At 43.8% G+C, this 26991-nt stretch overlaps 1 protein-coding gene across 1 annotated transcript; it reads left to right on the top strand.

Moving 5' to 3' along the window:
- On the top strand, positions 1-26991 carry LOC124043782 (1-phosphatidylinositol 4,5-bisphosphate phosphodiesterase delta-4-like). Its single transcript, XM_046362740.1, has 16 exons — positions 1-351; positions 2256-2309; positions 3162-3320; positions 3534-3762; positions 3904-4033; positions 4429-4660; positions 5684-5885; positions 5999-6143; positions 6416-6568; positions 8232-8384; positions 8715-8865; positions 9021-9137; positions 24678-24853; positions 24989-25121; positions 25697-25846; positions 26135-26991. Exons 2-16 carry the CDS (start codon positions 2288-2290, stop codon positions 26233-26235), a joined length of 2253 nt encoding a protein of 750 aa, XP_046218696.1. The 5' UTR covers positions 1-351; positions 2256-2287; the 3' UTR covers positions 26236-26991.

Below are 26991 nucleotides of genomic sequence, written 5' to 3'. Positions count from 1 at the left end.
TTCCCAGATGAAGCAGGCAAAGTAGAGCATAGAGGATATATACACTGAGCCAGCTTTCCTCTGGACACTCCCCATCTCCTGAGCCCAGTGCTTGGCTAGTGGTCTCAGGACACTCCCTAAGCGTCCATAGATCTGGAGCTTTCTACTGGACCTGCTACCCCCACCAGACCCCTATCTCTTTTGGGTGGCCAGCTATCTTTGACACTTCCTAATCCTGGTCTGGAGCCTTTTCCTGTAGCCTTTTCCTGGATATCTCTCACCAAACATCCCCAATCTATTCTGGAGCTCTTCAAAGCAGTGGCAGCCCCAGCGGGGCCAGGGCAAAGACCCGAGGGAGAGGTCTACAATTTGGTAAGTGTAATTTCTTCTCCTTTGACTCATTCTATTTGTCCTCATCTTGATTGTAAAAGGCATAGCCTACACTACATAATGTGTTCAGCACAGGTTGTGGTTTAATGTTGCGTTTGTTGGTTTGCTTATAATCTTACCCCCTGGTTGCTGTTTTGATTCTGTCTCATATTACAGCAGCTGGTTCTACTTTGTTGTCCTTCAGCCAGCCTCCCTACATGGCACAAGCACATTTTACATGTGTGCTAAAAGACTGGTGGACCTGAATTTGTTTACAGGATTCTTCACACAGCTCCTCCTGAACTGTAGCAACAGCCCATTGAGGGTTGAGTACAGAGCTTTCATGAAAGGGGAAATTGAACATTCCGTTGGATATATATATATATATTATTTGTGATTTTTTTAAAGTCAGTTTAGAACAAATTCTTATTTACAATGACAGCGTAATTTACAATGAAGGTCATATATCGCAGATGTTTATAATAAGGGGTGCTTGTAATTAAATGTACAGTGAAAACATATGGGCATATGATGAGGCTGCCACTTCACTTGATAAACAGTGCTTCTTTAATACTTTGAGTAGTTTTTAGTATGAGTAGCCCATTTAAAGTATGACACCAACTTGCCAGTGAGTCAGAATTCTCTCCCTGTGTTTGTGGTCAGGTGGATACTCTCAGGCACGTGGCTGGGTATTAGTCATATTTCCAAAACACTAGCAACGGCCCACCAAATAACATAACATAAAAGTTTATTCATTGGTTAGAATCGTATGACTTTGTGTGTACACATGAGAGTGTACTGTATGTGTAGAATATACTGTAGTTATAGGAGGGGTCCATGAAAATGACTGCTTTGTGAGAGCTCTTCCTATTCTTTCACATCTTTTCACAAACACCACATATCAAAAACATCACTGGTGTTGTTAAAAAATATTAAACAGATAGTTTCTTTGCAGTACTTCAGGGACAATGCTTTATTTACACTTGTTTTGCTGAAGAAGGAGTGGATATTTCGCTCACAAACTAACAGTGGGGCTGGGAGGAAATGCCTTTGTGGTATTTTTAACTATGGAACAATTTACCTTGCTGTAAACGGTAAAAAAAAGAGAAAATATACTATCAAAATTAGCCATTGTTCTACAAAGGTTGTAAAATGACAATATGAGGAAAGGGTGACATTCTACAGCCAAAAAAGAAGAAAGAGAAGCCATTTGAACTCTCCCTTTATGGAACATTTGACTGTTTGGAGTGTACAATACAATACGTTCTTGTGAGTTTCCTCTCTGTGAGGAGTTGAGCACCTCTTCTCTTGGGGGCTAGACAGCTGATTGGTACGGAATATATTTTCTTCCAAAGGCTAATACATTTGTATTTGATAGCAGCACCAAAAGTAGTTGTCATACTAACACAGGGACATAGAGAATAGGGTTGGAGTCAATTCGGTTATGGCATATGACTTGAGAATTCGCATATGAATTGGAGAGTTACCTGTTACTTTTGGTGCGATTTTTTAGATTCAGGAATGAGACACCTGGTTCATTCTCTGTATTGTCCTGGTTAAACTGCATTCACTCCTATACTGCTTGAGCATTCTGCAGTGCAAACTACACTAGACTTAATTGAGTCCATGCGGCACACCGACTGTAAGAAATGCCAAGCTTTGGGTTGTCAATCTTCTACACCTCTCCCTCTTAGTCAATCAGTAGATAGAAAGAGAAAGCATAAGTCTGATTGGATTTCCGAGCTCTGCATGCAACCCAGCTAAAATGTTGATGACACAGTTAGATTGATTATTCAGCCATGGATGTCCACACTGATCAGGAAGTAGGGAGGGAATAATTTTACTTGTGTCACTATTACAGCATAATATGTATCACAGCAATTATTTTTGTCTTATTTTTTTTGCAGGAAATTCCCACGGGCATGTGTCAAGGCTAGCAATGGAATCTCCCCAAAGCTTGTGTAAGTTGACAGATACTAAAAGGTTGCATGAGATTGCATCAATCATGCAATAATACAATTTAAAACCTCTACAGGATCGGTGGGTCCCCCGCGGGACGGTTGAGCTAACGTAGGCTATTGTGATTAGCATGAGGTTGTAAGTAACAAGAACATTTCCCAGGACATAGACATATCTGTTATTGGCAGAAAACTTAAATTATTTTTAATCTAACTGCACTGTCCAATTTACAGTAGCTATTAGAGTGAAAGAATACCATGCTATTGTTTGAGGAAACTGCACAGTTATGAACTTGAAAATGTACTAATAAACCAATTAGGCACATTTGGGCAGTCTTGATACAAAATGTGGAACATAAATGCAATGTTTCATTGGATCAGTCTAAAACTTTCCACATACACTGCTGCCATTTAGTGGCCTAAATCTAAAATGTGCCTGGGTTGGCATAATACATTATGGCCTTTACCTTGCATTTCAAAGATGATTGTACAAAAACAAAAAAAATAACATGTTTTTTTCTTTGTATTATCTTTTTCTAGATCTAATGTGTTATTTTCTCCAACATTGATTTAACATTTCCACAAACTTCAAAGTGTTTCCTTTAAAATTACATCACGAATATGCATATCATTGCTTCAAGTCCTGAGCTACAGGCAGTTAGATTTGGGTATGTCATTTTAGGCTAAAGTTTTTTTAAACGTGTGGATCCTTAAGAGAATTTCCTCTGATTAAAATCTCCATTAACCAGAATAGAGAAACAATACAAGGTCTAAATTGATTAAGACTATATTTGTAAGGATGGTCAAGGTGACCTTTGACCCCAACCTTGACCACTATCCCCTGATCCTGCACAGTTGTCCAGGGTGACGAGGACCTCCAGGTGATGAAGGCGGGGGCAATGTTGAGGAAGGTCAAGTCTCGCTCTTGGAAGAAGCAGCGGCACTTCCGCCTGCAGGAGGATGGCCAGACCATCTGGTACAAGTCCAGGTGGGCAGGGACAGGCCACTCCACCTGTGAGTACTGCAAGTGTGTGGGTTTGGGTGGGTGGAGGAAGCATGGAGGAGACAGCATAAGAATTGACCAGACTGTAGATAAAAAAATGAATGAACGGCCATAGTATTTCTCTCTGAAAAAAGAATGAGGCATACAATCATCTATTGAGAAATCACTTTAGCATAGAAAAAGCCTGAGTATGTCTTCACATGATGCCTAATGTTCTCTCTTAGTCTCTGTGGCTGACGTGGATGTGGTGCGCGAGGGTCACCAGTCGGAGATCCTGCTAAGTATCGCTGATGAGTTCCCTGCTGACCTCTGTTTCACCCTGGTGTTCCGTGGTCGCCGCAGCAACTTGGACCTGGTGGCAGAGTCACCGTCCGAGGCGCAGGTCTGGATCCGGGGTGTCCGCAAACTGATCCAGAACACTAAGAGCATGAATGACAAGGAGAGGCTCGACCAGTATCCTTGTTCCAAGCTCAGCATTAAATACAACATACGGATTGATTAACCATACAAACCAATGAGGGTCTATAACGTTGCTCCATTCTATCTTAACTCTTACTAATTGTTGCCCTTAGCCAGCGTCTTCCTTTTTCTCAGGTGGATTTGGGACTGGTTTCAAAAGGCGGATAAAAACAAAGATGGACGGATGAACTTCAAGGAGGTGCGCACACTGTTGAAGATGATGAACGTGGACATGAATGAAGAGTACGCTCTTCGCCTTTTCACGGTGAGGTTACCGTCATCATCTACTGTTCACTTTTGAATTGAGTCCATCTCCCATGCTAACTCTTGTATAGATCCAGCTATTTGTCTGTCAATCCCAAATGAATGGGAGGGTGCTTATCTTTCCCATTCATTTGGAATTTAGGCATATGCTCATATACTCACATGCAAATCCATGGATTTTGACAGGTAATCAACCTTAAAGTATAGTGAGCAGTAGTTAATTGTGGATGATGTAAGGGGTGGAATTGTCCCCAACATTGGTTGCTTTTCTATGACGTCATCGTAAGTGACTACACCGTCAGTGGTTTACCATCATAAGGTGGTAGAACTCAAATGTAATGGGAACACCTTTTCTCTGAAGTAGACAAGTATTCTGCTCTTTGCTTTTACCCCCAGATGGCTGATAACTCAGAGTCCGGTTGTCTGGAGAACGAGGAGTTTGTCCAGTTCTATAAGATGCTGACGGAGAGGGAGGATGTGTGGCGGGTGTTCCAGGACTATTCTCGGGACGGACAGATATTAACCCTCGCTGAGCTGGAGGACTTCCTGAAGCAGGAGCAGCAGGAGGGGGAGAGGAGTCTGGAGCACGCCCAAGAGTTGATTGACCGCTATGAACCCTCAGAGAACGGTATGGACCACTGTGCAACTGTGGTCAACCACAATCAACTATATGAAGGAGATCATTAATAGCCTCATTAAGACAATGTCAATCATAACGAATGACAACCCACAATGATCATTACCTAGTCTACCTGAGTGAACCACAAGAGCCCACAATGGTCGGTCAACAAGTCGCCATGTTTCATTAAAAATATGTTGTACGTTTTTTTGTGCCCTTTTATTTTTTTTACTTTGTAGTTTTTGGGGGGGTTTCTGTCATGGAAATTCTTACACAGGGACACTCAAAGCCAATTTTAAATTAAATTAATTAGTCTATTGCATATTTCATTAAATAATATGAACACTTACCACGCTGCACCTTGGTCCTCCTCTCCTTCCACCAACGAGAAGCGTTACAACCATACACATGTCAATCAGGAGCTCTGCCTGGGCAGACCCAGCAGTTGTCTTATATACGGCTATACACAGACATGTTATATTTGCATGATTTAGCATAATTAATTCATTACTGTTTTGTTTTATTCATGTGACTGACCAATACTGTTTCATAAAATGGGACAGACCAACACCTTACAAGGCTTCTTTCTCTCCAAGCTGAAACCTTTAAACTGAGATATCTTTCGTTTGTTCTCAAAACAAGGTCTGGTCATACTGCCAAATTGCAGCTACTGATAAGCGAGGATTTCTACAGTCAACCACTTGCATGAACACAGAAATTGATTTATAGAACATCATATGAATAGAACACAGAAATTAGTTATAAGAAAAGCACAAACATTAACATTTCCATTACAGTTCCAATAATATTTTTTTTATATATATATTTGTCCTTATATTAAGTATTGTATATTGTATGTCCATATATATAGATTTTTCAACTAGTAACCATGATTGACCACAATTATACTGACCATAGTCAATTGTAATCAACTGCCATTGTCGACCACAATCAACAGAGAGATGTAGTTTACTGAGCATTTTCTGATTGGGTTGACTTATATAAGACAGAACTTCCCATGTCTTCTCACAGCCAAGAAACACGGGGCCATGTCTATAGACGGCTTCCAGATGTACCTGGTCTCTCCGGAGGGCGCCATCTTGGATCCCCAGCTGCTGGCCCTGCACCAGGACATGAGCCAGCCCCTCAGCCACTACTTCATCTGCTCCTCGCACAACACCTACCTAATGGACGACCAGCTCCGAGGACAGAGCAGCCAGGAGGCCTACATCCAGTGAGGAACAAAACACTCAGCATTGCAACCCTTTATAGCTTACATGGCAGTAAGGCACTGTTCAAACAGCTTTTGATATGCACCCCTGCTGAACTCAGTGTGTCTGTGTGCAGGGCTCTGAAGCGTGGCTGTCGTTGCGTCGAGGTGGACTGTTGGGATGGGCCAAATGGAGAGCCGGTTGTTTATCACGGCCACACCTTCACGTCCAAGATCCTTTTCAGAGACGTCATCACCACACTGGCGGAGTACGCCTTCAAGGTGGGCACTTCAATACCTGAATTAACTGTAGCCTCCATGACCACGGCAGCTCTATCCCCAACTCTAAATCTAATCCAGTCTCTTATTGGTTCTGTCCATTTGTCTTCTGTATTGGTTTTTGCTTCAACCAAGTATTCAGCATCATAAAACATCCTGTCTTCAGCCTTCACCTCTTCTCAGAAGAACTACTGTAAAAAAAAAATTACTGTCAAAGTTCAACACATCCTTTCAGGAATTCCGTCCATCCCCTCTCCCCTCTCCCTGTGTCCTAGGTGTCTGAGTTTCCTGTCATCCTGTCCCTGGAGAACCACTGCAGCATGGAGCAGCAGAGGGTCATGGCCCAGCTCCTGGACACCATCCTTGGGGACACACTGCTCAGGGCCCCCCTCGACAGACTGGTTCCCCAACAGCTGCCCTCTCCTCAGGTAAGACCAACACTGGACCGCTTCAATTCACTGATCAGGGTCCGGGGTGGTACTGCAGTGGCTCCGCAAATTTTAGTTTTTTGGAGGGGGGAGTAATTTTTGGGGGATTTTGTGGTGAAAGATACATATTTGACTATCGCTAGCTGCAAAAGAGGACCATTGTGGATACCATTTTTATGTCTCTGCGTCCAGCATGAAGGAAGTTATATGTACTTTCACAAGCCCAATGCTAACTAGCGTTAGCGCAATGATTGGAAGTGTATAGGAACAGTTAGCATGCTAGCTGACACTGAAGTAAATAAATGGCTTCATTACCAAAATCTCCTTTAATATGGAGGAAATTACAGTCATTGGTGCTAATTACAGGCTTTTTTCTGTATACAACATTATTAGGAAGGCCATCTAAGTGATGATTTTCGGGGTGAAACATAAGTTTCAGTGTCAACTTAAAACAACAAAAAACAGATAAAGCATGAAGAAAAAATATTGAACTATATACATTTTTATACATTTTTAAATAATACCATCTTTGAGAGCTAACAATCAAATAAAAGCTGGACAATCAGGAGGAATAGAAAAATTCAGGGCACATGGTATTGATTTTTGTGATAATGTTTGAGCAGAGGAACAAAGCATTAGCCATGGCAAAATGTATAGAATGGCAGAAAATGAGCTTTACAACGGCAACATTTTTTTCTACGCAGCCAAGATACCTTTCTAGCTAATGGAGTGTTAGAGTTTACACTTCCTCTCCAATGATCAGTGGGGAGGTCTAGATAATGAAACTGTCTACCAAATCTATTAATTTGAACATTTTGATTACATTCACCTGATAAGACAAGATGTGTGTGTTTATTTTTGCTAACATATGATGGGGGTCCCTGGGTTGCCCGTTTGCCTGGTTTGGGGTCCCTGGGCAAGCAAAGTTTATTCTATTCTATTCTATTTATCTACTCTACTGTAACCCTTATTCAACAAGGCAAGTCAACTATTTATCAAGTCAATTGAGAAGACGTTCTCTAAGGATTTGATTTCCTGTCTATGACTTTGTTCACGTTTTTCTTCAGCAGTGATGCTGGGAGCAGTACAATCATAAGTCTCCAGTGATTTTCATACTCTTCTTCCAGTCAGAGCACTTAAAAGAAAGATAAATATCCAATGAGGTGTGTGTTTGTGTATGTGTGTGCTAGACTAAAGTTAGTTAGAAAAATGTATTAAAGTGTTACTCCAAAATGATTTAATAATTGACGATACAAAATGTGGTCCTTCTGTAGCTCAGTTGGTAGAGCATGGCGCTTGTAACGCCAGGGTAGTGGGTTCGACTCCCGGGACCACCCATATGTAGAATGTATGCACACATGACTGTAAGTCGCTTTGGATAAAAGCGTCCGCTAAATGGCATATATTATTTATTATTATATTAAATACAAATAAAACAAAAACATATTGTGGACCACTCAAATAGATTTGAGACGCTAAAAAAAAATCATATTCAAACATGGCACAGTATTTCCTTTGGCGTCATCTACGTATAATACATGACATCATCTATTCATTGGCATCAGTTATTGTACACTGTCATCTATACACATGTGTGTGTATGTGTGTGTGTGTGTGCGCCCGTACGTGCATGTGTTCTTGGATTCGTGCATACTCATACAAGGATCTGAAGGGAAAGCTCCTGCTGAAAGCGAAGAAGATTGGCGGCGTAGAAGAAAGTGAAACGCCGAACGATGAGGTCACTGATGAGGTCAGCGACGAAGATGAGGCTGACCCTAAGAGCCTGTCTGCAGAGGCCCTTCGTCTCAATGATAAGGTACGTGGCTGGACGTATGTATCTGGAAGGATGAACGGACGGATGATGGACAGACGGATGGATGGATCTGTTAGGATGGACGGAAGGAGGGATGGATGGAGGTGAACGACTGGCAACCTCTTGCCGTCATCTGCACCAACTATTACACTTATACATTACTAGATTATTACTGACAATACATTCTGCCATTTTGCAAAAAATATCACACACTAAGCAAGCAATAAACACTGTGCCTTGACCTGCCAGCTAATCATGATACGCCATGGTTTAATTAATAGCCACCAAGCAGGTGATATTTGTTCACTTACATGTAACGTCCTGTCTCTTCAGAAATCCAAGCTCTCCAGGGAACTATCGGATCTGGTCGTGTACTGTAAAAGTGTTCATTTCCACAGCTTTGAGTACTCTCGCCTGCACTCCAAGTGCTACGAGATGTCCTCCTTCTCTGAGTCCAAGGCCAGGAAACTTGCAAAGGACACAGGTGCACCCTGAACTATTTTAGCAATACCTACATACCAAACAATGTATCGATATTGCCAAGGATCATTGGTTAGGAATTCACAACCATTCACTGTTGTAGGTCCCCTGGGTTATGGGATAGAAAAAAGCATCACTGTATGGCTGTGTTTTTCTCAGGGGCAGAGTTTGTGCGCCACAACAGCAGACAGCTGAGCAGGGTCTACCCCAGTGGCATGAGGACCGACTCCTCCAACTACAACCCACAGGAGCTGTGGAACGTAGGCTGTCAGATAGGTGAGAGCTTCTTCACTTAAACCATTTTGTACTCAGGTCAATGTTGTAGTGTAAATCTGTTTTTAAACAAGCTAGCAGTTTCGGTTTCCCATTGATTCTGGGAATTAAGTCATACGTTTACTGACCTGTAAAACTGAATGTTTTTAAATGTTCTGATAACAGAATTAAAAAATGTTGTCTGTTCTGGGAATGTTTATTTTTAGGTTGCAGGGAGGTTCTGAGAACATTTACTCTGGTTCCATTTTTAATAACACTGTTATTGCTTATGCTTATTTTTGGGTTAACTTTTTTGAACTCCAAGCACAGATAGGACACATAGAAATGCGGTAGCGCTATAGGTTCGGGGTGAATATTTAGCTATTTTCACAACCAATAATAATGATTGTTGTGGTGCGAAAGGATTGGATTTTGATGAATAAATAAGTATGTGTGTCGAGGCTTAACCCCTCACTGGCCAATCAGAACATGCTCCGTGGCTAAAAATATGGTTGGTTCAAGTTGTGTATTTACGGTGTTTTATGCATTGCCTTGGAATCAACTCCAATTCCAATGTTAGTCCGTCATAGTTTGTTAAATAGCTTGCAGAAACGAAATTACAAGATGTAGACCTATCCAATCTTTGCTAAATACGTTAACTTGAACCTGTTCGCAGTCCACACTGTTCTAAGTAATTGCATGCCTTCAATATGGAAATATATACAGTACCATTCAAAAGTTTGGACACATCTACTCATTCAAGGGTTTGAGTATAACAATATTGAGGATATCAAAACCATTAAATAACACATGGAATCATGTAGTAACTAAAAAAAGTGTTAAACAAATCCAAATATATTGTTCAAGCTGTGTCTGAATCCTGGCTTAGGAAGACCACCAAAAACTCTGAAATCTCCATCCTAAACTACAACATTTTCAGACAAGATTGAACGGCCAAAGGGGGCGGTGTTGCAATCTACTGCAGAGATAGTCTGCCGAGTTCTGTCCTACTATCCAGGTCTGTACCCAAACAATTTGAACTTCTACTTTTAAAAATCCACCTCACTAAAAACAGGTCTCTCACTGTTGCCGCTTGCTATAGACCACCCTCTGCCCCAGCTATGCTCTGGACACCATATGTGAACTGATTGCCCCCCATCTATCTTCAGAGCTCGTGCTGCTAGGCGACCTAACAGCTCAGCCATCCTACAATCTTACCACGATGCCCTCAATCTCACACAAATTATCAATGAACCTACCAGGTACCACCCCAAAGCCGTAAACACGGGCACCCTCCTACATATCATCCTAACCATCTTTCCCTCTGCTGTTTTCAACCAAGATCTCGGTGATCATTGCCTGCATTCGTAATGGGTCAGCAGTCAAACGACCTCCACTCATCACTGTCAAACGTTCCCTGAAACACTTCAGCGAGCAGGTCTTTCTAATCGACCTGGCCTGGGTATCCTGGAAGGATATTGACCTCATCCCATCAGTAGAGGATGCCTGTTTTTTTTATTTAAATGCCTTCCTCACCATCTTAAATAAGCATGCCCCATTCAAGAAATGTAGAAACAGGAACAGATATAGCCCTTGGTTCTCTCCAGACCTGCCTACCCTTAACCAACACAAAAACATCCTATGGCGTTCTGCATTAGCGTGATATGCAACTTTTCAGGGAAGCTAGAAACCAATATACACAGGCAGTTAGAAAAGCCAACGCTAGCTTTTTCAAGCAGAAATTTGCTTCCTGCAACACAAACTCAAAAAAGTTCTGGGACACTGTAAAGTCCATGGAGAACAAGAACACCTCCTCCCAGCTGCCCACTGCATTGGATAGATAGATAAATCCACTATAATTGAGAATCTCAATAAGCATTTTTCTACGGCTGGCCATGCTTTCCACCTGGCTACCCCTACCCCTACCCCGGTCAACAGCACTGCACCCCCCACAGCAACTCGCCCAAGCCTTCCCCATTTCTCCTTCTCCCAAATCCAGTCAGCTGTTGTTCTGAAAGAGCTGCAAAATCTGGACCCCTACAAATCAGCTGGGCTCGACAATCTGGACCCTTTCTTTCTAAAATTATCTGCCGAAATTGTTGCCACCCCTATTACTAGCCTGTTCCACCTCTCTTTGTGTCGTCTGAGATTCCCAAAGATTCAAAAGCAGCTGCGGTCATCCCCCTCTTCAAAGGGGGGGACACTCTTGGCCCAAACTGCTACAGACCTATATCTATCCTACCCTGCCTTTCTAAGGTCTTCGAATGCCAAGTCAACAAACAGATTACCGACCATTTCGAATCCCACCGCACCTTTTCCGCTATGCAATCTGGTTTCAGAGCTGGTCATGGGTGCACCTCAGCCACACTCAAGGTCCTAAACAATATCTTATTAACCACCATTGATAACAAACAATACTGTGCAGCCATATTCATTGACCTGGCCAAGGCTTTCGACTCTGTCAATCACCAAATCCTCCACGGCAGACTCGATAGCCTTGGTTTCTCAAATGATTGCCTCGCCTGGTTCACCAACTACTTCTCTGATAGAGTTCAGTGTGTCAAATCGGAGGGCCTGCTGTCTGGGCCTCTGGCAGTCTCTATGAGGGTGCCACAGGGTTCAATCTTTGGGCCGACTCTCTTCTCTGTATACATCAATGATGTCGCTCTTGCTGCTGGTGAGTCTCTGATCCACCTCTACGCAGACGACACCATCCTGTATCCTTCTGGCCCTTCTTTGGACATTGTGTTATCAACCCTCCAGACAAGCTTCAATGCCATACACCTCTCCTTCCGTGGCCTCCAACTGCAACTCTTCAACTGATTGCTGCCTGCACCTGCCCGCCCATCCAACATCACTACTCTGGATGGTTCTGACTTAGAATATGTGGACAACTACAAATACCTAGGTGTCTGGTTAGACTGTAAACTCTCCTTACAGACTCACATCAAACATCTCCAATCCAAAGTTAAATCTAGAATTGGCTTCCTATTTTGCAACAAAGCATCCTTCACTCATGCTGCCAAACATACCCTTGTAAAACTGATTATCCTACTGATCCTCGACTTCGGCGATGTCATTTACAAAATAACCTCCAATACCCTACTCAAAAATTGCATGCAGTCTATCACAGTGCCATCCGTTTTGTCACCAAACCCCCATATACTACCCACCACTGCGACCTGTACACTCTTGTTGGCTAGCCCTTGCTTCATACTCGTTGCCAAACCCACTGGCTCTAGGTCATCTACAAGACCCTGCTAGGTAAATTCCCTCCTTATCTCAGCTCGCTGGTCACCATAGCAGCACCCACCTGTAGCACGCGCACCAGCAGGTATATCTCTCTGGTCACCCCCAAAACCAATTTCTCCTTTGGCCGCCTCTCCTTCCAGTTATCTGCTGCCAATGACTGGAACGAACTACAAAAATCTCTGAAACTGGAAACACTTATCTCCCTCACTAGCTTTAAGCACCAGCTGTCAGAGCATCTCACAGATTACTGCACCTGTACATAGCCCATCTATAATTTATAAAGAGGTGTGGGAGGCCCAGTTTCACAACTGAGCAAGAAGACAAGTACAATAGAGTGTCTAGTTTGAGAAATAGACACCTTACTTGAAGTCCTCAACTTGCAGCTTCATTAAATAGTACCCGCAAAACACCAGTCTCAACGTCAACAGTGAAGAGTTGACTCCGGGATGCTGGCCTTCTAGGCAGAGTTGCAAAGAAAAAATTAAAGATTAAGATGGGCAAAAGAACACAGACACTGGACAGATGAAGATTGGAAAAGAGTGTTATGGACAGAGTTTGAGTTTGAGGTGTTCTGATCACAAAGAAAAACATTCGTGAGATGCAGAAAACATGAAAGATGCTGGAGGAGGGCTTGGCGCCATCTGTCAAGCATGGTGGAGGCAATGTGATTGTCTGGGGGTGCTTTGGTGGTGGTAAAGTTTGAGATTTGTACAGGGTAAAAGGGATCTAGAAGAAGGAAGGCTTTCACTCCGTTTTGCAACGCCATGCCATACCTTGTGGACGGCACTTAATTGGTGCCGATTTCCTCCTACAACAGTACAATGACCCAAAGCACAGCTCCAAACTATGCGATAACTATTTAAGAAGAAGCAGTCAGCTGGTGTTCTGTCTTTAATTGAGTGGCCAGCACAGTCACCGGATCTCAACCCTATTGAGCTGTTGTAGGAGCAGCTTGACCATATGGTACGTAAGAAGTGCCCATCAAGCCAGTCCAACTTGTGGGAGCTGCTTCAGGAAGCATGGGGTGAAATCTCTTCAGATTACCTCAACAAATTGACAATTAGAGTGCCAAAGGTCTGCAAAACTGTAATTGCTGCAAATGGAGGATTCTTTGACAAAAGCAACGTTTGAAGGACACTGTCATGTTTGTCATTTATTATCTTGTCTTGTCCCTGTGCTTCCCATTCTATTCGTTTCCCTCTGCTGGTCTTATTTGGTTCTTTCCCTCCTTCTAGCCCTCTCTCTCCCCCTCCCTCTCTCACTCTCTCGCTCTCTCTTCTCTCTATCGTTCCGTTCCTGCTCCCAGCTGTTCCTATTCCCCTAATCATCATTTAGTCTTCCCACACCTGTTCCCGATCCTTTCCCCTGATTAGAGTCCCTATTTATTCCTTTGTGTTCCGTTCCTGTGCCGTCGGTTCCTTGTTTTGTATTCACCATGCTGTGATTGCGTTTCGCCCTGTCCTGTCGTGTTTTTTGCCGTGATTGTGTATCACCCTGTCCTGTCGTGTTTTGTGCCTTCATCAGACGCTGCGTGTGAGCAGGTGTCTCAGTCGACTACGGCCTGCGCCTACCCGGCGACCTGCAGTCTGTGGCCGCTTCTCCAGTTGTTTTCCCTCTACAAATCTAGAGGATTTCAGTTATTCCGTTTTGAACATTAATAAACTCTGTTTCTGTTAAGTCGCGTTTGGGTCCTCTTTCACCTGCATGACAGAAGGAACCGACCAAGGAATGGACCCAGCGACTTCAGACGCTGTTTACACTGCCGTCAAGATCCAAGGAGCCATGCTCGGCAGACACGAGCAGGAATTGTCTGCTGCTCGCCATGCCGTGGAGAACCTGGCCGCTCAGGTTTCCGACCTCTCTGGACAGTTCCAGAGTCTACGTCTCGTGCCACCTGTTACTTCCTGGCCTGCCGAGCCTCCAGAACCTAGGGTTAATAACCCACCTTGCTACTCCGGGCAGCCCACTGAGTGCCGCTCCTTTCTCACGCAGTGTGAGATTGTGTTCTCTCTCCAACCCAACACATACTCTAGAGAGAGAGCTCGAGTTGCTTACGTCATTTCACTCCTTACTGGCCGGGCTCGAGAATGGGGCACAGCTATCTGGGAGGCAAGGGCTGATTGCTCTAACAAATTCCAGAACTTTAAAGAGGAGATGATTCGGGTTTTTGACCGTTCAGTTTTTGGTGGGGAGGCTTCTAGGGCCCTGGCTTCCTTATGCCAAGGTGAACGGTCCATAACGGATTATTCCATTGAGTTTCGCACTCTTGCTGCCTCTAGTGAGTGGAACGAGCCGGCGCTGCTCGCTCGTTTTCTGGAGGGACTCCACGCAGTGGTTAAGGATGAGATTCTCTCCCGGGAGGTTCCTTCAGATGTGGACTCTTTGATTGCTCTCGCCATCCGCATAGAACGACGGGTAGATCTTCGTCACCGGGCTCGTGGAAGAGAGCTCGCATCAACGGTGTTTCCCTGCTCCGCATCGCAACCATCTCCCTCCGCTGGCTTTGAGACTGAGCCCATGCAGCTGGGAGGGATTCGCATCTCGACTAAGGAGAGGGAACGGAGGATCACCAACCGCCTGTGCCTCTATTGCGGAGTTGCTGGACATTTTGTTAATTCATGTCCAGTAAGAGGCCAGAGCCCATCAGTAAGCGGAGGGCTACTGGTGAGCGCTACTACTCAGGTCCCTTCATCTAGATCTTGTACTACTATGTCGGTCCATCTACGCTGGACCGGTTCGGGTGCTACATGCAGTGCCTTGATTGACTCTGGGGCTGAGGGTTGTTTCATGGACGAAGCATGGGTTCGGAAACATAACATTCCTTTCAGACCGTTAGACAAGCCTACGCCCATGTTTGCCTTAGATGGTAGTCATCTTCCCAGTATCAAATTTGAGACACTACCTTTAACTCTCACAGTATCTGGTAACCACAGTGAGACTATTTCTTTTTGATTTTCCGTTCACCGTTTACACCTGTTGTTTTGGGTCATCCCTGGCTAGTATGTCATAATCCTTCTATTAATTGGTCTAGTAATTCTATCCTATCCTGGAACGTTTCTTGTCATGTGAAGTGTTTAATGTCTGCCATCCCTCCCGTTTCTTCTCTCCCTACTTCTCAGGAGGAACCTGGCGATTTGACAGGAGTGCCGGAGGAATATCATGATCTGCGCACGGTCTTCAGTCGGTCCCGAGCCAACTCCCTTCCTCCTCACCGGTCGTATGATTGTAGTATTGATCTCCTTCCAGGGACCACGCCTCCTCGAGGTAGACTATACTCTCTGTCGGCTCCCGAACGTAAGGCTCTCGAGGATTATTTGTCTGTGTCTCTTGACGCCGGTACCATAGTGCCTTCTTCTTCTCCGGCCGGGGCGGGGTTCTTTTTGTTAAGAAGAAGGACGGTACTCTGCGCCCCTGCGTGGATTATCGAGGGCTGAATGACATAACGGTTAAGAATCGTTATCCGCTTCCCCTTATGTCATCAGCCTTCGAGATTCTGCAGGGAGCCAGGTGCTTTACTAAGTTGGACCTTCGTAACGCTTACCATCTCGTGCGCATCAGAGAGGGGGACGAGTGGAAAACGGCGTTTAACACTCCGTTAGGGCATTTTGAGTACCGGGTTCTGCCGTTCGGTCTCGCCAATGCGCCAGCTGTTTTTCAGGCATTAGTTAATGATGTTCTGAGAGACATGCTGAACATTTTTGTTTTTGTCTATCTTGACGATATCCTGATTTTTTCTCCGTCACTCGAGATTCATGTTCAGCACGTTCGACGTGTTCTACAGCGCCTTTTAGAGAATTGTCTCTACGTAAAGGCTGAGAAGTGCTCTTTTCATGTCTCCTCCGTTACTTTTCTCGGTTCCGTTATTTCCGCTGAAGGCATTCAGATGGATTCCGCTAAGGTCAAGCTGTCAGTGATTGGCCCGTTCCAAGGTCACGTGTCGAGTTGCAGCGCCTTTTAGGTTTCGCTAATTTCTATCGGCGTTTCATTCGTAATTTCGGTCAAGTTGCTGCCCCTCTCACAGCTCTTACTTCTGTCAAGACGTGTTTTAAGTGGTCCGGTTCCGCCCAGGGAGCTTTTGATCTTCTAAAAGAACGTTTTACGTCCGCTCCTATCCTCGTTACTCCTGACGTCACTAGACAATTCATTGTCGAGGTTGACGCTTCAGAGGTAGGCGTGGGAGCCATTCTATCCCAGCGCTTCCAGTCTGACGATAAGGTTCATCCGTGCGCTTATTTTTCTCATCGCCTGTCGCCATCTGAGCGCAACTATGATGTGGGTAACCGTGAACTGCTCGCCATCCGCTTAGCCCTAGGCGAATGGCGACAGTGGTTGGAGGGGGCGACCGTTCCTTTTGTCGTTTGGACAGACCATAAGAACCTTGAGTACATCCGTTCTGCCAAACGACTTAATGCCCGTCAAGCTCGTTGGGCGTTGTTTTTCGCTCGTTTCGAGTTTGTGATTTCTTACCGTCCGGGTAGCAAGAACACCAAGCCTGATGCCTTATCCCGTCTGTTTAGTTCTTCTGTGGCTTCTACTGATCCCGAGGGGATTCTTCCTTATGGGCGTGTTGTCGGGTTGACAGTCTGGGGAATTGAAAGACAGGTTAAGCAAGCACTCACGCACACTGCGTCGCCGCGCTTGTCCTAGTAACCTCCTTTTCGTTCCTGTTTCCACTCGTCTGGCTGTTCTTCAGTGGGCTCACTCTGCCAAGTTAGCTGGTCATCCCGGTGTTCGAGGCACTCTTGCGTCTATTCGCCAGCGCTTTTGGTGGCCGACTCAGGAGCGTGACACGCGCCGTTTCGTGGCTGCGTGTTCAGACTGCGCGCAGAAGAAGTCTGGTAATTTTTTTCTGCTTCTGCTCCTGGTCTTGCTGGGTCTCAGTCTGTTCCCTGCCATCGCATCTCTCCTGTTCTTGTCCCTGCCCTTGCTGTGTCTCAGTCTGTCCCTAGTTCTCATTTTTTTTTTAGAGTAGTACCCTAGTTTCCCTTTTTATCGTTTTTCGTTACGGTCCTGAGGAGAGGAGTTGGGTTCTTTCTCGGGACGTGCTGGACCGTTTGATCTATGATTTCCTCCGTTGCCGCCAGTGTTCCTCCTCGAGAGCGCCAGGAGGCGCTCGGTGAGTGGGGGTACTGTCATGTTTGTCATTTATTATCTTGTCTTGTCCCTGTGCTTCCCATTCTATTCGTTTCCCTCTGCTGGTCTTATTTGGTTCTTTCCCTCCTTCTAGCCCTCTCTCTCCCCCTCCCTCTCTCACTCTCTCGCTCTCTCTTCTCTCTATCGTTCCGTTCCTGCTCCCAGCTGTTCCTATTCCCCTAATCATCATTTAGTCTTCCCACACCTGTTCCCGATCCTTTCCCCTGATTAGAGTCCCTATTTATTCCTTTGTGTTCCGTTCCTGTGCCGTCGGTTCCTTGTTTTGTATTCACCATGCTGTGATTGCGTTTCGCCCTGTCCTGTCGTGTTTTTTGCCGTGATTGTGTATCACCCTGTCCTGTCGTGTTTTGTGCCTTCATCAGACGCTGCGTGTGAGCAGGTGTCTCAGTCGACTACGGCCTGCGCCTACCCGAAGCGACCTGCAGTCTGTGGCCGCTTCTCCAGTTGTTTTCCCCTCTACAAATCTAGAGGATTTCAGTTATTCCGTTTTGAACATTAATAAACTCTGTTTCTGTTAAGTCGCGTTTGGGTCCTCTTTCACCTGCATGACAGACACTATTATTTCAATTAAAAATAATTATTCACAACCTTGTCAACATCTTGACTATATTTCCTATTCATTTTGCAACTCATTTCATGTATCTTTTCATGGATAACAAGGACATTTCTAAGTGACACCAAACTTATGAACGGGAGTGTACATGGTTAGCAGATGTCATTGCGAGTGTAGCAAAATGCTTGTGCTTCTGGTTCCGTGAGTGCAGCACTATCTAACATATAATCTAAAAATTCCACAAAATCTACCTAAATAAACACAAATCTAAGTAAAGGAATGGAATAAGAATATAGACATATAAATATATGTGTGAGCAATGACAGAGCAAGATTCAATAGATGGTACAAAATACAGCATACTGTCAAGGTTGTGCGCTACTGGTGAGAAGTCAGGTGCAGGAAAGCAGAGAGTTGTGATCAGGCGCACTTTATTTGGCAGAAGCACAAAAGACAGACGCAACTGTGTCAACAACCCTCCAGCCAATGGCAAAAGTGTATCAGCACAAAAACACTCACAATAATGCAAATGTATGACAATAAACCAACTACGGGTCAAATCACGATACCCGGGGGAAAACCAGTCTGGCACATAACACTAAACACATAACAAAATAATTCCACACAAAGACATAGGGGGAACAGAGGAATATATGCAGTGTGATTAGGGAATGTAAACCAGGTGTGCGGGGAACAAGACAAAACAAATGGAACAATGAAAAATGGAGTGGCCATGGCTAGAAAGCCAGTGACGTCAACCGCAGAACCCCGCCCGAACAAGGAGGGGAGCCGACTTTGGCGGAAGTCGTGACACATACATATATGAGATAAGTAATGCAAGATATGTAAACATTATTAAAGTGGCATTACTAAAGTGACTAGTGATCCATTTATTAAAGTGGCCAATTATTTCAAGTCTGTATGAAGGCAGCAGCCTGTCTGTGTTAATGATGGCTGTTTAACAGTCTGATGGCCTTGAGGTAGAAACTGTTTTTCAGTGTCTCGGTCCCAGCTTTGATGCACCTGTACTGACCTTGCCTTCTGGATGGTAATGGGGTGAACAGACAGTGGCTCACGTGGTTGTTATCCTTGATGACCTTTTTGGCCTTCCTGTGACATCTGATGCTGTAGGTGTCCTGGAGGGCAGGTAGTTTGCCCCCGGTGATGCATTGTGCAGACCGCACCACCCTCTGGAGAGCCTTGTGGTTGTGGGCGGTGCAGTTGCCATACCAGGCGATGATACAGCCCGACAGGATGCTCTCAATTGTGCATCTGTAAAAGTTGGATTTTAGGTGACAAGCCAAATTTCTTCAGCCTCTTGGGGAAGAAGAGGCGCTGTTGCGCCTTCTTCATCACACTGTCTGTGTGGGTGGACCATTTCAGTTTGTCAGTGATGTGTACGCTGGGGAACTTAAAACTTTCCACCTTCTCCACTGTTGTCCTGTCGATGCAGATAGGGGTGTGCTCCCTCTGCTGTTTCCTGAAGTCCACACTCATCTCATTTTGTTTTGTTGACATTGAGTGAGAGGTTGTTTTCCTGACACCACACTCCGAGTGCCATCATCTCTTCCCTGTAGGCTGTCATTGTTGGTAATCAAACCTACTACTGTTGTGTCGTCTGCAAACTTGATGATTGAGTTGGAGGCGTGCATGGCCACGCAGTCATGGGTGAACAGGGAGTACAGGAGGGGGCTGAGCCCACACCCTTGTGGGGCCCCAGTGTTGAGGATCAGTGAAGTGGAGATGTTGTTTCCTACCTTCACCACCTGGGGGCGGCCTGTCATGAAGTCCAGGACCCAGTTGCACAGGGCTGGGTTGAGACCCAGGACCTCAAGCTTAATGATGAGCTTGGAGGGTACTATGGCGTTGAATGCTGAGCTGTAGTCATTGGGATAGGGCAGTGTGCAGTGTGATAGCAATTGCATCATCTGTGGAACTATTGGGGTGGTAAGCAAATTTAAGTATTTCTAGTGTGACAGTTAAGGTGGAGGTGATATGATCCTTGACTAGTCTCTCCAAGAACTTCATGATGACCGAAGTGAGTGCTATGGGAGAGAGTCATTTAGTTCAGTTACCTTTGCCTTTTTGGGTACAGGAACAATGGTGGCCATCTTGAAGCATGTAGGGACAGCAGACTGGGATAGGGAGAGATTGAATATGTCCGTAAACACACCAGCCAGATGGTCTGCGCATGCTCTGAGGACGCGGCTAGGGATGCCGTCTGGGCCGGCAGCCTTGCGAAGGTTAACATGTTTAAATGTCTTACTCATGTCAGCCCCGGAGAAGGAGAGCCCACAGTCCTTGGTAGCGGGCTGCGTTAGTGACACTGTATTGTCCTCAAAGCTGGCAAAGAAGGACGGGTACACCCTGTTTGAGTTTCTGCCTGTAGGAAGGGAAGAGCAAAAAAAAAAAAAAAAGTCGTGGTCAGATTTTCCAAAAGTAGGGTGAAGAGGGTATTGTATGCATCGCGGAAGTTAGAGTAGCAGTGATCCAGTGTTTTTCCAGCGTGAGATCTACAGTCAATATGCTGATAGAATTGTTCTCAAATTTGCTTTGTTAAAATGACCAGCTATAATAAATGCAGCCTCAGAATATATGGTTTCCAGTTTGCATAAAGTAAAGTCCAGTGAAGTTCCTTGAGGGCTGTCGTGGTATTGGCTTGAGGGGGGGATATACCCGTCTGTGACAATAATTGAGGATCATTCCCTTGGGAGATAATACAGTTGGCATTTGATTGTGGAATTTTAGGTCAGGTGAACAAAAGGACTTGAGTTCCTGTATGTTGTTACAATTACACCACGAGTCATTAATCATAAAACATACACCCCGCCCTTCTTCTTCCCGGAGAGATGTTTATTCCTGTCGGCGCGATGCACAAAGAATCCAGGTGGCTGTACCAACTCCGACAGCATATCCCGAGAGATTTTCCGTGAGACAGAGTGTGTTACAATCCCTGATGTCTCTCTGGAAAGCAACCCTTGCCTTAACTTTGTCTTCCTTGTTATCTAGAGACTGGACATTAGCGAGTAATATACTCAGAAGCGGTGGGGGGTGTGCGCGCTTGCTATGTCTGACCAGAAGACTGCTCCATCTACCTCTTCTCCGGCAGCGTTGTTTTGGGTCAGCCTCTGGAATCAATTCAAATGCCCTGGGTGGTACGTAGAAAGGAGCTGCTTCAGGAAAGTCGAATTCCTGGTCGTAGTGATGGTAAGTTGACGTCTCTCTAATATCCAATAGTTCTTCCCGGCTGTATGTAATAACACTTGAGATTTTCTGGGCTAACAATGTAAGAAATAATACATAAAAAAATACTGCAAAGTCTCCTAATGTAACGACGTTCGTCTGTTGAAGAAACAGAGTCGGACCGAAATGCAGCGTGTAGGTTACTCATGACTTTAATGAAATAAATCGCGGTACATGAAATAACTGAATACTAAATACAAAAACAACAGAACGGAACGTGAAACTAATTACAGCCTATCTGGTGACTACAACACAGAGGCAGGAACAAACACCCACGAAATACAAAGCGAAACTCAGGCTGCCTAAATACGGTTCCCAATCAGAGACAACGATAAGCACCTGACTCTAATTGAGAATCGCCTCAGGCAGCCAAGCCTATACAACACCCCTAATCAGCCGCGATCCCAAATAATACAAACCCCAATACGAAACACAACATATAAACCCATGTCACACCCTGGCCTACCCAAACATATAACAAAAACACAAAATACAATGACCAAGGCGTGACACCTAAGGACTAGAATTCGGTGCCATCTTTACAGTAATGATGGACTGTCGTTTTGTCTTTGCTTATTTGAGCTGTTCTTCCAATAATATGGACTTGGGTCTTTTACCATATAGGGCTATCTTCTGTATACCAAACCTACCTTGTCGCAACACAACTGATTGGCTCAAACGCAATAATAAGGAAAGAAATTCAACAAATTAACTTTTAACAATGCACACCTGTTAATTGAAATGCTTTCCTGGTGACTTCCTCATGAAGCTGGTTGAGGGAATGCCAAGAGTGTCATCAAGGCAAAGGGTGGCTACTTTGAAGAATAATCAATTATACATTCATCCCAAACCATCTCAATTGGGTTGAAGTTGGGGGATTGTGGAGGCCAGGTCATCTGATGCAGCAACATCACTCTCCTTCTTTGCTGGTGATGCTGTGCAAAGTGTTTATACAAGGGTGGCTACTTTGAAGAATCTAAAATATATTTTGATTTGTTTACACTTCTTAGGATACTACATGATTCCATATGTGTTATTTCATAGTTCTAATGTCTTCTCTATTCTAGAAAATAGAAAAATGAAGAAAAACCCTTGAATGATTAGGTGTGTCCAAACTTATGAATGGTAGCATTCACACTGATATTGGGGCTAGGCCTACTGTAAATTGCATTATGGCTGAACATGGAAATGCAAAACATTGTCAATAGGCAAGATTAAATTCTTTACTGATAAGGCCTAAAAAGACAACAGATAATTATCAAATGATAAACAAAACACAACAATAACTTGTTTTTAAATAGGCTATGTCCGATACAGCTACAGGCACCATAATCACTCCCTGTGGGCATATATATAATATTACAACTACACAGACTATGGAGGGTTTTACACACATCAACATGTTTCACTGTAGCTGGACAAAGATCCAATATAAAGACAAAGAGAATGTCCACTCAATGTTATACTGCTCCCAAATATGTTTTATAAATATATTGGAACCATCTTTTTTTACCCCTTTTTTCTCCTCACAAGAGAAGGTCGCTGTTGTTTTATACTGGTATCTTTCATTTATTTGGCGTGGGCTACAGCCTAACAGTAGCCGTGAATTCGTAAACTCAATCCTATGTCTGGACAACTGTTCCTTTATGATCCAGCCAGGTCATTACAATATAATAAAATCGGCAGTATAAAAAAATACAAGACGTATTGCTGTTGAGCCAGCCTTCATTATAGTAGACCTAGGGCAGGGCTGCCCAACCCTCTTCCTGGAGATCTCCTGTCCTGTAGGTTTTCAGTCCAACCCTAATTTAACATATCTGATTCAGCTAGTTAATGTCTTGTTGAGCAGCTAATTAGAATCAGGTGTGTTAAATTAGGGTCCGACTGAAAACACGCTGGACGGTCGCGCTCCAGGAAAGAGGGTTGGGCAGCCCTGGCCTACGGAGGGCTTGGGTTTTGAACATATGAAACGTAAAAACAAGCAATTGTTACAGGAAAACAACTTCTAAAAACGAGGTTCACCAGTATTCACAGAGGGATCTGCATGGCTATAATAATGTAGGCCTGCCTACAATACAAAGATAAAAAAAGGGAATGTTAGCTCTTTTAATAAGCTACGGTGATACGAGACAAACCCTTTTTTCAACAGTCCTGACTGCATTGGTCAGGACAGAAATAAACAGCTTTCATTGAGAGGAAGGGAGACTATGCTTGGTTTTCAATCAAATAAAATGAAATTGGGGAAAAACTATAGTTTTATGTTTCTTAAAACTCTTCTTCCATGCGCATATTGACAGTGTGCATCACGGCTACATAGGCTGTGTTTTTCCACTGTCAAAATTCATGCCATAACCAACCGTGTTACTGATAAAACCAGCTTTTGGTTGGTCTTACATATCCCTACTAGCCCTGCCTGAAATGAGAACTTTGGATCCCGTTTTTAAGGAAACATACATATCAACATATCATATACCTATCATATACCATATATCTGAGTGCAAGCGAGCTGATATAAGACAGGTAAATTGCCAACAGTTTGAAAATAGCAGAGCGCTAGCTTTAACAGTTTGAAATTTCCAACGAACATGAGATCGACGCTAGCGCCGCCTTATTGCCAGCCGAAAATAGAGCCCATAATCTTCTGTTCTCTATCCATGGAATTAGTCCAATGTGCCACCAGGATGGAGCTTTTTTTCATGCATACAAAGCTTTTCATTTTAGTCTATTCAAACAAACCCAATTCCAAAAGAAAACAAGCACTCATTAAGATCAGGTGTGGCCAATTAGTGTGCGAGGTCCACACTCCTGAACACGCTTCACAAGATAGAGGATAGAGAGAGAGTTCTGTTGATGCTGAGAACGGAATGTCTATGTTGTTCAATAACTTTCTTAGAACGTTCTCTTTGAACGCTACGAAGGTGGTTTTTATGGGAGTTTTCTTTATGCTCTGAGAACAGAATGTATGTTCCTGGAACATTATGTGCTAGCTGGGCAAGTTCAGGCATAGCCTAGCTAGCACATAACGTAAAACTTTGCTTTTTTAAATGTTTATACACTCTCTGTCCCAGACGATTTACCTTAAACAGGCCTAGAACCTGTTGTTTCTATTATACATTACATTAGGCCTGGTGAAACACACCGTACACATCCGTACATGCATTGCTTGCTTCCTGGCTGGAAGAAAGAAGGAGAAGGTTTACTGCCCGAAATGGCAAGGTAACACATCATGTAGATGGGTCTGGAGAGAAACAGGGTGCAAGCCAAGGAGAGTTAGAGACTACAAGCACGTTGTCTCCTCACTCTTCTTCACTTTGTGACAAATTTGTGAAAAGAGCTGTATGCATTTATTTGATGTTCTCTTAGTGGCTCTGAACTTCCAGACAGCTGGGCCAGAGATGGATCTGAACGATGGGCTCTTCAGTCAGAACGGCTGCTGCGGCTACGTCCTCAAACCTGACTTCATGAGGAATGATGACTCTTTTGATCCAGAGAGACCCCAGGACCGGAATGGTTACACATCACTCCGCCTGTCTATCCAGGTCCAGAAACAACTGTCTGTTGTGTTTTGTTGTGTGCATGTACAGTTAGTGTGTTTTGCCGGTTTCATTTGCAATGTTTTTGAGTATGTATCCTTGTTTGAGTTTTGATTTTTATGTGCATGTGTTGTCCATAAGGTGATCAGTGGGCAGCAGCTACCAAAGGTGAACCACAAGGAGGGCTCTATCGTTGACCCTCTGGTTAGAGTGGAGATCTACGGAGTATTTCAGGACCAAGCCAAGCAAGAAACTAGTTACATTGACAACAACGGTGAGGGACCAGCTTTCAAGGACTGTCAAAACACATTCATTGGGGTCTTTGTACAGACCCAGCTTACTCCTGGTCTAAAATGCATGCTTTGTGGCCTAAAGTGGTCTAGGCCGCTTTGTGGCCTAAGGTGGTCTCGGCCGCTTCCTCCAGTGCACATGAGCCGCAGCAGCATGGGTTCCAATTCGGCCCAATGTTATTTCAACTCTCCTCTATCTTCTATCCAATAAACTAAGACTCATTAGAAATATAAAGTACCGGTCAAAAGTTTGGACACAACTACTCATTCAAAGGTTTTTCTTTGTTTAACACTTTTTTGGTTACTACATGATTCCATATGTGTTATTTCATAGTTTTGATGTCTTCACTATTATTCTCCAATGTAGAAAATAGTCAAAATAAAGAAAAACCCTTGAATGAGTAGGTGTGTCCAAACTTTCTACTGTTACGGATGTAAAAAAAAGAAAAGCATGCATTATCATTATTATTACACCATGCCATGTTTTAGTGAATTAGATAGAACCTCTGTACTTCTCTTGGCTGACTAAAACCTGGACTCTGCTGCCCCCTGCCTACAGGTTTTAACCCTCTGTGGAATGAGACCCTCAATTTCATCGTCCATGTCCCTGAGTTGGCCCTGGTGCGTTTTGTGGTGGAGGACTATGACAAGTCCTCCAGGAACGACTTCATGGGCCAGTTCACTGTGCCCTTCACCTGTATTCAGCCAGGTAAGATTGACCTTATCATATTACAGCTGAGGGTGAAGTCTGGACAACTGGGTAAATCCCAATTGCAGTTTTCATTAAATGATTGTACAAAATCATTTGATCCTATTGACTCGCTAAAGGTTAAATCAATTGATGAATCTCGTCAGAATTTGACATCCCTGCTGAGTGTTTTAATGTAAGCCTGTTATGTACAAATGTACATATTTTACTGTATGAGTGATGGTTTCCAAGTGGTTCTTCATGACAACAAGCTGAATTTCTTCTGGCTCCTCTCCCCACACTTCACAGGATATCGCCATATCCACCTTCTGTCCAAAGATGGGACGGCAATCCCTCTGTCTTCTCTGTTTGTCAACGTCAAGATCTCCGAGCTAACAACAGAAGTCTGATGGCCCAATGTTTGGCTGAATAATATGCCGCAAACACCAACCACATGGGAGGGTTACAATAATACTGTTATTGGTTTTTAAAGGTAAATCTATATGCCCAATGTACTGCTTTAGATCATTTCTGCCTAAATAGCAGTTTCTGTTCAAGCAACATCAGCGGGGCCTCACACTGATGAAAGACAAAAAACACTTGTCTCATGGCCTAGACAGCCTTACCTGGTAATTCTCAGCATTTTAGGGATTGTTTTTGCTATTTCCCCAATATATAATCTTTTAAAATAATCATAGTTAAAAAAAAACTTGAATGTCGTGCGTCAAATCATATAGTGGTCCACGTTTGACGCCCATGCAGATAACTGAGATGAAATCAATGAAGAAATGCTTGAGCCCAATGTCAGCTTCTTTGACATGGCACGTTCAATAGCACTTGGCTGATCAAACTGATGCAAGGACTGACATATTGCAGGGTTCAAAGGTCATTTTAGAGTAACAGACTTTGCAATGACCTCTTTTAAAATAAAATCAGTTTTATAACCATCCAAGTATTCAACATTTGCACTGTGTGCTGGTAGAGTAGCTTAATTGTATAAACAATTATTCCTCCATCTAAACATTTCAATATATATTCTTTACAGTTCTTCAAAGTGTGGCATGAAACTATATCTATTATCTAAAGAATCGTGTTGTAAAAGTATTAAACTGTAAAGTATTTATGTGCATAGAGCTCTGTAAATAAAGAGAAATGAAAGACCTGTC

This window comes from Oncorhynchus gorbuscha, linkage group LG09 (assembly GCF_021184085.1).
Source record: "Oncorhynchus gorbuscha isolate QuinsamMale2020 ecotype Even-year linkage group LG09, OgorEven_v1.0, whole genome shotgun sequence".
Lineage (NCBI taxonomy): Eukaryota > Metazoa > Chordata > Actinopteri > Salmoniformes > Salmonidae > Oncorhynchus > Oncorhynchus gorbuscha.
The sequence above is the reverse complement of the archived record's forward strand: the minus strand, read 5'-3'. Positions and strand labels throughout refer to the sequence as shown.